Here is a 13,904-nt window from a genome sequence, read left to right on the forward strand (position 1 = left end):
AGTAGGCCATCCGGGTACCTTTGAGATACTCATTTCAACACACTAATTATAATCTCAACATAAGTCTCTGACAGTTAAGTGAGTGGAGTTCAAAAGCTCACTCCTGTTCCCGCCCATGTCCACAAAGCTCTGTCCCCAGGACCTACTTGATTCGGCTAGATTTGTCAAGTTCAACTATCATAAGGATTAGTATTATCAATATTAGACCCAGCATGCAGTCTTATATAGAATTCGTTGATAAAGCCAGAATTTTCCTACAACTAACTAGCTCTCCACTTGAGAGGCACTGATTTATTGTGTTTGGCGATGAATGGCAGTCATATTTCATTTATCCTGAGTGACTTTATCATCTTATCGTGCAAGTGATTGAAAGCCAAGTTATAGCACCAAAAAATTCAGCTCATAATGATTTAGGGCAAATTGTTTCCAGTTATTCTGAGTAACTTATCATCATCATGTTACTGAAGTACTCTGCTTGTTTCATTGTAGCGCTGTATAAAGGCTGGCTGATGTTAGCATTATCCCTCTCGGCTCATTATGATTAATGATGATTAGATTTCCATATCCTGAATGACATCATGTTACACAGGTACTCTACTTGTTACAGCAGCTACAAACAGAGCTCCATGTCTCCAGTGTGCTGCTTAGCTGATGTTAGGATTTTAGCATTTAGCTTTTGCCAACACAGCCATTCAGCCATACAAATTATAGTACTATTATTTGGGAGTGAAGGCGCATCGGGGAATGTCTACAAAACGAATGACATGATCCAAAAATTCTAGTCCACAATGAAGTACATTTGAAGTTTTGCAAATGTTTTTTTTTTAATTCCAGCCATATAATACACTCATGCTGAGGCCATGGTTTAAACCTTTTTTTCTTTTTTTTTATCATGTTCTGCATATTTTCTAGGTTATTTGTACATTTTGAAAATATATAAACAATGGGAAAAAATGACCATTTCTCCTTTAATGTCTAATTTCCTACATGTACTGTGTGTAAAACGTAACTGATCTATAAGGTTTTAAACGTTCATATCTAACAGGGTAGGGTGTACCCTGCCTTGTGCCCGATGCTCCTGGGGATAGGCTCCAGGTTTCCCCATGACCCTGAAAAGGATAAGCAATATAGAAGATGGATGGATGTACGTATGGATGGATGGATGGATGTTCATATCTATCCATTCTCAATGCTAATACACAATAGCTTTTGTACTTTGATCTCAAAATATATATGTAACATAATGGATTAAAACACAGATGACTTAAAAAGACCCATTATGTTTTCCATACCTCTGAACTCTCACAGTGTGTGTGGCAGTTTGTGCAAGCGTCCGCTAAGAAGAGAAGCGAGAGAAGTGAGACAGTGTTTGTAGCATAGATGACCTAGAGTATTTCATTGTGTTTGTGTCATAAGTATTACAGGGTGTCCCAAAAGTCTCCATATGTAGGGGAAATTACCACGTTTTAGCAAAACGTAACCTTATTTACAAAATGTCCTCTACACGATTAGCCATTTCTTTGTAAACACGCATGGAGTCATCTGTCCCACTCACAAGGAACTCGTTTGAACACATCTGGTGTTATATATGTAATTGCAGGGCCCTCGCAAGCTTGCGATACCTTTCCGATCCGGCCATGAGGATGATTTCAATACGTTCTTCTTTTGTCAAAGGCTATCTGAAAAAATATATAATATAAAATATGTATTTTGGGAAGACATTTTGCTAAAAAGAGTTAGTTTCCCCTTATTTATGTACGGAGACTTTTGGGACTCCCTGTAAATGACAGGAAGTTTACAACTTAGGACTTACGATCCAACATAGCACATATTTCACATGTGATATTAGATCAGATGTTGCATTGCATGTTGCAGATGAAATCACAATTAATTGGACCAGACAACATTTTTCCAATCTTCATCTGTCCAGTTCCATTGAGTCTGTGCCCACCGTAGCCTCAGATTCCTGTTCTTGGCGGACAGGAGTCGATCCCAGTGTTGTCATCTGCTGTTGTAGCCCATCCACCTCAAGGGTTAACATATTGTGCATTCTGAGACGCTTTTCTGCTCACCATGGTTATATATCGAGGTTATTGAGTTACATTGGATGTCCTATCCGCTCAAATGTGTATGGCCATTATTCTCTGACCTCTCTCATCAACAACACCATTTTGTGTATACCGTAGATACTGTTTTGTGCGAGACCTCTCACAGGGTTGTGTGTGTATGTGTGTGTGTGTTTGACAGCCATTAGGTAAGAAGAGAAGTGAGCTGTGAAAAAGTGTTTTTAGGCTAGATGACCTAATTATTTTGTTATGCAACAAGTATTAGACTGCAGGAAGTTTGCAGCTTAGGGCTTATGATCTTAAACACTCGCATATTGCACATATGATATTGGTTCAGATGTTGCACTGATTTGTCCTTGCTGCCAGGAATAAATACAAACCAATCTAGAGATATGTATTTTAATCAAAAGAAAGACATCAATATCAAGTCGCTGAGAGAGGCAGAGACAGCACAGGACATACTCTGAATATGAATGACGTTGTGAATGCATAATCAATTTTATGACCAGGGGCAGCTGAGTAATTGTTTTCGAGCATCAGGGTTAAATCACAGTTGCTTTAGCCAGTGCAGGTGTGACAGCTCATATGTGGTTCTCTAAGACCATGCTGTAATTTACATCCTTAATGTTAGTCTCATGCTTCCTGTACTGTCACTGTTCATTATGAAATGGAGGCCTGAATCGTAATTTATGGCCAGTGTGACGAGCACAGTATTGATTCACCCATCTCCTTAATCACTGCACAGCAGAGCAGTAAGTGGTGTGGCGTGCATGTTTGTTTGTGCTCATGTGTATTTTTCTAAGTATAGAATACATGAAAGTACTATTTCTTCAAACTCTCGGAAGATATTTGTTGTAGCTACAATTTTCAAATTATTCACAGTCGCACATTACAGTAGAATTAAATGAAATAGGCCTATTAATTAAATAAGAACCGAATAGAAGAGTTCAAACAGTCACCCCTACTAAAAAGACCTCCATGCATTTCCTAATCTTGTGAGACAATATTGGTGAAAATGTGTTGTTTAAGATTGCGTGGGCTTTATTATTTTTTTTTTTACATTTTTGAATGAGGTTTGTAGCAGACTCCAACCCATACACCTACACGCACATAATCATAACAACGCACCATCTACCGTGTTTTCACCATCGCCCTAACAGAGAATGTTTCTCATTAACCGTTATCTAGCCTTTGTTTGCTAACGATTCCACCCAGCTCAAGCAAAATGCAAATATGGCATAAAGTTTGAATGGATGGGATTTAAAGTTGAAAAATAATCCCTACATGAAATGAGCTTTGTGGGATTTATAAACAATAAGTAATAAAAATAAGCAATACAAAAGTAAGTAAGTAAAAGTAAATAATAAAAACAACTCCAAGACATTCATGCATAGTTGTATAACTTTTAACAATTAAAACTAAGAATCTTTGTATATATTAGGGATGTACCTGAATATGGATTCATTATTCGGAACGAATAGATGGTTTTCTAAATGACTACAAACACAGATATGAATATGAGGTGCACCATTTACAAAAAAAAGAAAAGAAAGTTTGCCAGGATTGCTTCACAGGGCATCTGGTCTAGACGTGGGCGTGATTGAACGGTCAGATATGAAGTTCACGGAACAAAGAAACACAGAGTTCATTCATTCATTCCTTTGAGAGCGTATATGTCGGCGTTGTGTGAGGCTTTTCCTGCATCCTTAACTGCCTGGTCAGGGTCACCGTGGTTTCAATTTGTTTGAAAGTATCACATGCAGGTACAAACAAAATTAATAACTGCACAAGCAGGATACGTGCTACATGAGTCTCTAGCTGAGGTTGAGGAACGAAATTCACAGACAATGTTGACATTGTTTCTGGAGGCATTTTTTCTGTTTAGACCACACCCATATTAGGTGTAAATCTATTAATATGTTAATATGATAATATGATTTTTAATTACATTCTTGACAAGCAGCATTATGTTTTTTGCTTGTTTGTTTATGCTAATCCCTGTGTCATTCCCTGCTTCTGTGTCACAGGGTGCATGCTTTGTTTTGGCCAGTCTGCCTTTTTTCGCTTCAACCACCCAGAGGAGGCTCTCAGGATGAAGAGTATGATGCCAGAAGGAAATGCTGGGCTCAGCAGCACCTACAGAGGACATTCAGGTAGAGCTTCTGAGTTATATCATGACTATATTTACTGACTATCTTTACTGCAAAACAGGTGATTTAGAGTTTTCTCTGAAGACTGAAGTTAGATTTTCTATCATTTTTATTCATCAATACATTATGATGATGTAAGCACGGGCTTGGGAAAACATTTCGGCCCTGTGTTGGCGTGCATACAAAGAGACTTTGATCCTGTAATCCAGAAGAGTTTTACTTACAAGCTCCATTTAGATGATTACAGAAAAAAATGTTGAAAGTAATCGAGTGCTCATTTATAATTGGAGTATTGTTGGGAGGGAATACAGCATTTTTCTCAGCATACTGAACACAGCACTGGTTTAATTGGTGCTTTATTAACTGGTTGGCCTTTCGTGCACAGGAAGTAAGTCTCTAAGGAGACAAGTGACTCTTCTGGAATGAATAACACACTGAATGCCCTGAGGAGCTTTCTGTATGGATGTGTACAGTAGTCTTTGGAAAGGCCCTTTGGCTTTGACCCTATTGTGAGGAATTCCATGACAATGATGAGGCCATCGGAGGTATGACATGTATGGCAGGTGCAGGGTTAAAGTGTTGCATTGTTTGGTGACTGTGTGTTGCAAAGTACAGATATTCCTGGCTTTAAGCTTGTTTTTTGTGTGTGCATATGGTAAAGACATGGTTTGTTCCAAAAAAATAGATTTCATTAAAAAGCCCTTAATAAATAAGCTTACAGTATGAGGAGTGTAGTTAAGAGACTGTAGGCCATAGCTGCAGCAGCAGTGTGTGGGGAATTGATGGTTGCGGGATGGAGTGTATGGTGGAGAGTGGCACAGTGTGAGCAGTATGAGTCATGCTATAATTCAGGGACTGTTCTTCTTTGTCCTCTCCGACCTATGTACTGAAGGAGGCACCATGGCATGCCACACCCAGTTCCTTGTATGTATGTGTGTGGCCTTGGAGATATGAGGTTGGGTAATTGTATGTGTCGGTGTGTGTGTGTGGGTGCATGAGCATATGTGTGTTGTTAAACACAGACACAGGGAGGGAGGGATAAAGTGATTTAGTATGTGTTTGCTTAGCCTTTTCTTGACTAGGCATAGTGTAAATATGTGGTAAGTGAAATCTGCAGGTGCTCAAACAGCAAGTGATGAAACCAGAGTAAATCATTTGTTTCTATGTATTTTATATATATATATATATATAAGTTATGTAATATATGTAATATATATAATAAAGAAGTTTAAATATTTGTGACTGTTATTCTGTTTGTCACTGACACTAGTAACTTTAGTATGTTTTTTTTTTAAAGACTTGCCTAAATTAATTTAAATATATATCTGATATTAACAGTAGCACTTACTCATTCCTACAGAGCCCCATGGTCTGCTCAATGGAAACCACCAGCCTGTACCTCATGAGAGGGTTCGTCCAGGCCATGGTCCTCTGGCCCGCTCTATAGAGAAGGACCTTCAGGACATCATGGACTCTTTAACCATGAATGACTCTCAGGTGTCCTCAACTGAGATCGGAAAACACCCTGAGCACTCCATCCCACAATTGCCTCTTTCTCCCATGTTCAATGGAGGGGGCCGCTATCTCCTCTCCTCTCCAGCTAGCCCTGGAGCCATGTCTGTGGGATCTAGCTATGAAAACACCACTCCTCCTTTCTCTCCTATTTCATCTCCCTCAACCGCCAGCAGTCCTGGCACTCGTATGGTCCCTGCTAACTCTTCTCTACCTTCACATTCAGCTTCCCACCATCAAACAGTCCAGCCCCCAATTCCCCAGCCACGGAAATCAACAGCTCGGATTGGCAGTAACAACGGGGGGCGAAAGGTACAGGAAAGTCCTAGGCTTCCCAGAAAAGCCTTGACAGAAACGCAACCAAGTCCTATAGCCAGTCGCCAAGGTCAAAACCAGGATGTTCAGATCAGAGGAGGTTCAGAAGGCCCACATTCAGTCCTTGGTTTCGCTGGAGATGCAGGCAGGGACAACAGGATCATGACTTCCAGCTCCTCTGCTTCCTCAAGTCCTAGATCCAGTGTGGGCTCAACTTTCCAGGAGACTCCCTCACCTGATGTTGGAATTCAGTCCATCCAGCTAAACTCACGCTCACTCATTCCTTCAGAGTGTCCTCAGTCCACCCGTCGAGTACTAGAACCATCCAACGGCACACTGGTCCGAGAACGTCCCCCTCCCAGCCCCTCTACTCCACGTCGTGGGATGCAGGGATTCCCGGTCCTACCTGGAGCCCTACCTGGGGTATCCCTTACAACTCAGAGCCAGACAGGAAAGGGTGTACCAGAGAGCCCTCGGCAGCACAGGCAAGTCACAGTGCGGGAAGACGCCATGGGATCAAGGGGGCTACGGGCCAGAAGCCCTTCTCCTGTGTCTGCTGTCCTTAAGGACCACACTAATAGCGGTGGGAGGCAAAAAGGGAGTGCTGGAGTTAATCAAATCCCAGGTTTGAGTACCCAGGTTGGAGTTTCTCCCCTTACCAGCCCCCGTAGTCAGAGGAAGAACCCCAGAGAACCATGGACTCTCCAACCCAGGGCACGGGAACGTAAGAACAGCATTTCAGAAATCAATGACAATGAGGATGAACTGCTGGAGTACCATCGCTGGCAGCGGGATGAGAGGATAAAAGAGCAAGAAATGGAGCGACTGGTGGGTGTTTTGGTGTTCTGTATTGTATATTTGCCCGAGTGAGATCATGTGTAAGCTATATGTTAAAACCATAAAAATTGTTTTCAAATACATTGGCCAGCATATAGCGAAGTTACATGCTAAGATACTATAGGAACACAGCCTTGTGTGAATAAGGAGTGGCGGTGTTGACTAATGTTTATAAAGCAAGGTAGACTTTTCCACAGTGGATTCTGTGGCTGGTGGTGGGTGGTGATGAGGGGTTTATAGCTAAATGCATAGATAAGAGTAACACATCAATGCGAATTCCTGAGCGTCTTGTAAAATGCCATGGGCAGAGGGTGTGGCTATATAAACGCTATATTTACCCAACATGGCCTTGAAGCATTAAACTGCTTAGACACACACACACAGTTCCCCATGATCTAATTCCTTAAACACAGTCACCATAGAGTAACCCTATAATTTTCTGAACACTTTATACCCTGATGTCTTTTTAATTCCAAAGCCGGTCCAACCCACAAACGCTTACGCCATGTTATCCCTAGACTTTTTCATATTAATGTGCTTTGTTCGATTCATAAGTGCTATTCCTGGGACATAGACTGCTGTTCTACTTCTCTCCAAAGCCATCCAGATTCCTAAATCAACAATATACACACACACAGAGTCCTAATTATGAGCTGCCGAGCAGCTGTCACTGCAGAGACACATTCCTCTTATTCCCTTTAGAAAAGCTATTTTAGGAGACAAGTCCGTACGGACAACAGCAAAATTAATACAAGCGGCAAGTAATTTTCCATAAAAAATCATCAGCTTGGAAGAAGCCTCATCAGTCCTCTGCGACAAGCAGTTCATAATAATGCAGGAGAGAAACTTGACTTATAGGTTAATTGAAATATAGTGTTAATGATGTATATGTCACTGTAGTTATGACTGAAATAAAGTACTGTGCAAAAGTTTTAGGCACATGCAAAGAAATGCTGTAGGGCAAAGTTGCCTTAAAAATAATGAATCTAAACGTTTCTACATTAAAAATAATACAATACAGAGCAGTAAACAGTAGTAAATGAAACAAAGTCAATATTTGGAGTGACGAAAAAAAAAAATTCTCTCTGTTACAGTTTGTGCAGTTTTATAAGGAAATGAGCTGTAAGTTTTATTGAGCATCTTGCAGAACCAGCCATGGTTCTTCTGGAGACTTTGTCTGTCGCACTTGCTTCTTATTTTTGCAGCAAAATCCAACAGCCTTCATTGTGTTTTTTGTCTGAAAAGTGTCTCTTACGTAATCTGCAGCTTTCTTTACTGACATACAAACATTTTTCTGTAACATTTAATTCTGTGCTAGAAATCTAATGTTTGGGAATCGAAAATGGTTTCTGTACTGACTCGATAATGTAGGAGTCATAAAATAAAATTTAAAATTGCACAGTATTGTACATCAGATTTAATTAGCCACCTTCTGGCGAGTGTTGACGATTGCAGTGTCCTTGTTAACAAGTTGTTTTTTTTTTACTAGTCATAGTCCTCAACTTAGCTGTCAGTAGATCTCCATCAGGTTTTACACTGACCTGTGTTCTATAAAGCAGATATTGTATCTGTTTGTGCCATCAAACCGATATTTATATTTTTTTAAATATAAACGTTGATCGTCACATAGGAGGTGAGTAAACTGAACGTGAGACATGAGAAAGAGAGTGACTCAGTGAAAGAGAAAAGAAAAGAAAAGAGAGGTGGAAAATTACCCAAAATGTCTGCAGGAGAAAAAAAATCGTATTAAAACAGATTTGAACGTGTCAGAGCAGTTCATATAATTACTTTCCCCCTATGCCAGGATCCCAGTAACAAATAAATAATATGATTCTGTATTTTATTGTCCATATGGGAAATCAGGTTTACAGCACGGCTCAAACACAAACAGACAAACAATGAAATCAGCTTAAACAACAACGAAAAGACAGTAATGTACAGAGAGACACACCTTCCCACCCACCCACCCACACACACACACATTCTTATTTCTATTTAAAAGAAAATGTGCAATTTGGAAGTAGACTATGTAAAGCTGTCTATCAGTATGGACATAACATACCATGCATGGACCGTAATACTGTGTGTGTGTGTAGGGGGTGTGTGTCTCTCTGTGCATATATGTTGAAAAGGAGTGAGCATCAGTAAGGATTCTGGGCCGTGGCCCACTTGGCTCATTGCCATGCATACTCTGTGCTGTCGTGCCACAGTCTGCTACATCCTGCCTCTATTATCATGAAAGTACCACACACACACACACACACACACACACAGACACACTCACACACGTTTGTCTTACTATCCTTGTAGGGACCTTTGGTCCCCACTAAGATATAAAAACATGCAGACACATACAGACACACACACAACATCAAAGTCCAGTGAGGCATACTCCCTCTCTCTCACTTTGATCTCAAGGAGTTCTAAGATGTTTGGTATTGGAGGTCACTTGTTCTTCTTCCTGACTGTGTCACCGTGGAAACTGAGAAGAATACAACCAAATGCAGAACACAGGAGTCACCACTAGAGGGTAGCATGCCACCATGTTTACCATGCCAGAACCCACACTTAAGCGTTACTTCATTGTTTACTTGTTTTCAGAAGAATGGTTCAACTTGCACTTGCAAGTCCAGCGGAATCTTTTTATCCTCCCCAAAAACATCGTCATGTTCTTCTAATGAGACAAAAAACAAACCCTTCAGGGTACCACCCCAGTTCCAGGCATTTGTACCTTTAAAATGCCAGTTTGTTATTATTTTTAATAGTGCATGCCTTCATTAAAACGATCTGCTTCACAGCCAGTCCTCAACCAGTGATCATGTAAAAGGTCACATGTTGTATACTGTGACAGCTGTTGATGTCTGTCTATTGATCAGTTCATTCCTGGTTGGCAGTAAGTGAATCCCTCTAGTGTCAGGCTCTCACACATTACAGTGTCTGCTTCTGTCTGTGTTTATGTCTATGTACTGTATGTAAGAAAGACAGAGTCAGAGGGTAATTGAGAGACTGTTTACTGCTTTCCCTGTTAGCAGCATTCGGCCACCAGTGGAGCTCTGTTACTCCTGTTCTCAAATCACCCACACTAATACCATCACCTCTTTCCTGGCTAGACAGTAATCCACTCTCACACTAAACGACCAGTACTTGAGTTGATTGGAAATAAGCATTGAAAATGTGTCATTGCGACCTTGATATTTGTTTGGTCCTTCTCTTGAGAACCCTGAGGCTGAGTGCTTATTGTGAGCTAAAGGAGAGCACTCGGAATAAAGTGGGCTGTTCATGTACACACACACACACACACACACACACACACACACACACACACATGCACACTCACACACGCACACACACACACAGTGTGCTGTATGTTGAGCCGTTTTGTGTTTGTTTGGGCAGAAGCATCTTTACCAAGCGTGCCAGCTGAGCTGACACTCTCTTTGTTAAGGAAAAATGTTGTTGCTTAGCTACACTGCAGTCGGCGTTTACGGGCGCTGCCTTTCTGTCTCCTCAGCAGGAGGGCACGTATAAGAATCCAAACACTCGTTTTAAAGATATTGATTTAAGAGCAAAGACCCGATCATTATAAGTAATTTTGACCAGCACGGTGTGTTAAAGGTTGAGATTGGGAACAACGCACAAAATAATGTTACATTTGTGAAGCAAGGTGGAGATTTGAATATCAGCCTGTTCAGGAATCTTGTTCAAGACGGTCTAAACCTTTGAAGTAAGGAACGCAGATATACAGGCACTAGGCTATTCATTTTACATCTCTCAAACGTTCTAAATTTCAGCTGGGAAATGACATCATGTTTGTGAAATATTAATTCATTCACACTGACGCTGAATTCGATTAGAGAAATCCAGACTTTCCTCATGGTTTCCTCATTTTTTTTGTGTGTACTACATTTTGTGTAGTGTGAATAGAAGAGAAGATCAAGTACACAAGCGTGAGAACTTAAAAATGGCTCGAGGGCTATACAGTACCTTTTCAGTTCCGTCACAATTCCTGTTACTATATTGGTCTACTTCAGGGCACTGGTTGTGCAGTGACATCTACAGACTTTACACTCACATACGTACACTACTGTAACTCTAAAATGGTAGTAGTACAGTTTGTTAATTATAGGTTGTGACTGATTTCTTTTTTTTTTTTTTTAAAGCATTTACATTAACTGCAGTCTCCTGTTCATTATGGCACGGCTCTTGTTAGAGCATGCTGCCCTGCCGTGTTATTTTAGTCATGCAGAAGTGCAGAGCTAGTGTCAGCTAGCAAGGCAGCTTTGGGTATTGTCAGCTGCTTGTGTGAAGTATAATAAGGTCCAGTTCATAGAGCATTGCAGATCAGTGAGCCCGGACTCAGACAAAGGGTGGAGATGAACTGAGATTGGGAGAGAAGAGAGTGGAGAGAGGGAGAGAGAGAGAGAGAGAGAGAGAGAGGTATAGATCAAGCACACACAGACACACAGACACACACACACACACACACACAGAGTTGGTGACATATGGAGAGTGGCAGCAACAGCTGACTACTGTAGTAGGGGTGAGAGGTCACATTAGTCCACAAGTTGGGGGGTCATTGAGAGGGAGCTGCTTTTCAAGTATGTGAGTGGTGTGTGTGTGTGTGTGTGAGTGAGACCATGATTTTATACAGCTGCCACAGGAGTCCAAGAGTTCTCTTAGCTGAAACGAGGTAGTAAGAGGTAATTATTTATCTGTTTGTGCTGATGTGACATTATCCTGTCATGCTGTTTACACTTGTGTGCTATATATTACTCATATAAATACAGTGTTCATGTTAAGTTAAGACTCTGGCATAGCGAGTTAGTGGGTACTGCTTATCTCAGATTTCAGTCAGTAGGATCTGCTTAAAACAGACCACATTGCACAAAGACATAACAGCAGTTTTAAAGCCTTAAGAGGATCATCTCGAATGCATGCGCATGTAGCTGGAGATGCCTTTAGACTGAGTTCTGACCTTTGTCTCTTTTTCTCTGTTAGGTTTCTATTTGTTTGTTTATTCAGGAGACCACCCTGATTCTGAACTCTCTCTCTGTGTGTGTGTGTGTGTGTGTGTGTGTGTGTGTGTGTGTGTGTGTGTGCGCGCGCATGTGTGTGTGTGTGAATACAGGAAAGACAGAGGCTAGAGACCATTCTGAGCCTGTGTGCTGAGTATAATAAAGGGGACCCTGTGGTAGACATGGAGACGGGGAGGGCAGGTCAGTTCCCTGGGACAGAGGACCAGCGGCCTGGCCCCGACTTGGTGGGTGTGGCAGTCCAGCGCTCACACGCTCACACACATAGACCGGGAGAGTGTGATGACGAGAATCTGAAAGAGGAGTGTAGCAGCACTGAGAGCCAGCACCAGGAGGTAAGACACTTCTACTCTCTCCTATACATATACACACATATACATAACCATTCAGACAAGCAAGAACTCATAGACTCATATACTTTCAATAGTTCCTCTCTGCTATACCTGAAACCCACAGTCTTTGTATAACTGAGTCACTGCTCAGTTATACGAGCATTAAAAAAAAAAAAAAAGTTTGTATAGTACCTCTAAAACTTTCGTTCTATCTTTATCTTCTCTATCTTTCTTTGTTTCTCACCATCTATCTCACACTCCCCCTCAGCATGAAGACACTGCGGGAATGGGGCAGCAGGAGCTGGGTTATCTAGTGGAGGAGGGGGTCAGGATTCTGGCTCGAGTAGAGGAGTTAAAAGCTCGGGTCACTGAGCTGGAGCAGCAGCTACAGGATTCCAGACAAGAGGTCAGACTTTCACTACACCTCCCGCTAAAGCTGTAATACAAAGCACAGAACTATTTTTTTTTTTGTTTTTAAATGTTGTGTTGTTTCAATAGTACTAAAAGAGCTATTGTAGCATTAGGCATGTTTCCACCACAGGAACCTTTTCAGGAACTTTTTGTGTTTGCATAAATGGAAAGTCACAATTACACAGGAGTCTAGTTTTTTTTTTTTTAAAGTAAGTAAGTGAGACGCTGCACGCGGCAATCATCAAAAAGGCCCAGAGTGTGAAAATGTGTGAAAATACTTTTGCTGCATGCTGAAGCATCGCATCCAGCAGTTTGTGTCATGTTGATGTTTACATCGTGTTACTGGAACTTGTACAGGAACTTTGCAGTTATTCTTAGTGTTCCATAAATCATTATTTCCTCCAAAGGTTCCTGTACCTTGCTGGAAACAAGTCTATTAGGCCAACAAACAGAAGGAAACGAATATAAAGTTTAGATGCATATTAGATTTTTTTTAGCTATTTGGAGAAGCACCATATGTTCATAGTCATTAGCAGTGTTGAATACTTACAACACAAAGTACATGATGACTAGTAGTTCTCAATGTGATAACAGTGTACAGTCATTTTGGATATGTTGAATGATTATAGATTAATCAGAAATTTGAAATGTGCGATAAGAGATTTTATCATAAGGTTAGCTGTGTGTGTTTTTATTTTTTATTTATCTGCAGGCTGAGATGGAGCGGGCATTGCTGCAGGGGGAGAGGAGAGCCGAGTTAGACCAAGTGGAGGCAGAGTTAGAGATTATCAATCAGATCCAGTTCAAACTGAGCGAAGTGGAGAAAAATATTCAGAGAGAGAAAGAAAAGGTAAACACGTATATGCACAAAAGGAACGGTTTGCATAAATTAATTAATGCATTCTTTTGCACCTAGAAGCATTTTGCTTTCAGCAAGGAGGAACAAATTTGCCTTTCTTGTTTCTTGCATTTTTTTTTAAAAAGCTGTGTGCAGGAGCTCTGTACTAACTTCCTTCTAACCTTTAACAACCAAACTCTTTACACATTATGCAATTGGGATCGTCTGTAGTCGTGATGTGACTGGCGTTTGAATGGTTGATAAATTATAAAGAAAAAGAACTGTAAGTTTCTAATGAAAATAGAACTGATTGTATGGGACCACCACACGATCCAAGCTATTTTATTATCAAGCATCACAAGAATGTAACTTGTGTAAAAAGAGAGGCAGAAAAAAAACCGCGGTCATAC

General features: G+C 40.8%; 1 protein-coding gene across 7 annotated transcripts in view; it reads left to right on the forward strand.

Annotated features, from left to right (window-relative positions):
- Positions 1-13,904, forward strand: part of phldb1a (pleckstrin homology-like domain, family B, member 1a) — a 55,629-nt gene that overhangs the window by 19,667 nt on the left and 22,058 nt on the right. For all 7 annotated transcript variants that reach the window (XM_053617815.1, XM_053617814.1, XM_053617813.1 and 4 more), the window contains 5 exons: positions 4,094-4,219; positions 5,577-6,871; positions 12,009-12,248; positions 12,514-12,651; positions 13,369-13,506. In XM_053617815.1, coding sequence (XP_053473790.1) covers positions 4,094-4,219; positions 5,577-6,871; positions 12,009-12,248; positions 12,514-12,651; positions 13,369-13,506 — 1,937 coding nt within the window. The remainder of the gene's footprint in view (positions 1-4,093; positions 4,220-5,576; positions 6,872-12,008; positions 12,249-12,513; positions 12,652-13,368; positions 13,507-13,904) is intronic.

The sequence above is a fragment of the Ictalurus furcatus genome, chromosome 28, assembly GCF_023375685.1.
Source record: "Ictalurus furcatus strain D&B chromosome 28, Billie_1.0, whole genome shotgun sequence".
In the NCBI taxonomy this organism is placed as follows: domain Eukaryota; kingdom Metazoa; phylum Chordata; class Actinopteri; order Siluriformes; family Ictaluridae; genus Ictalurus; species Ictalurus furcatus.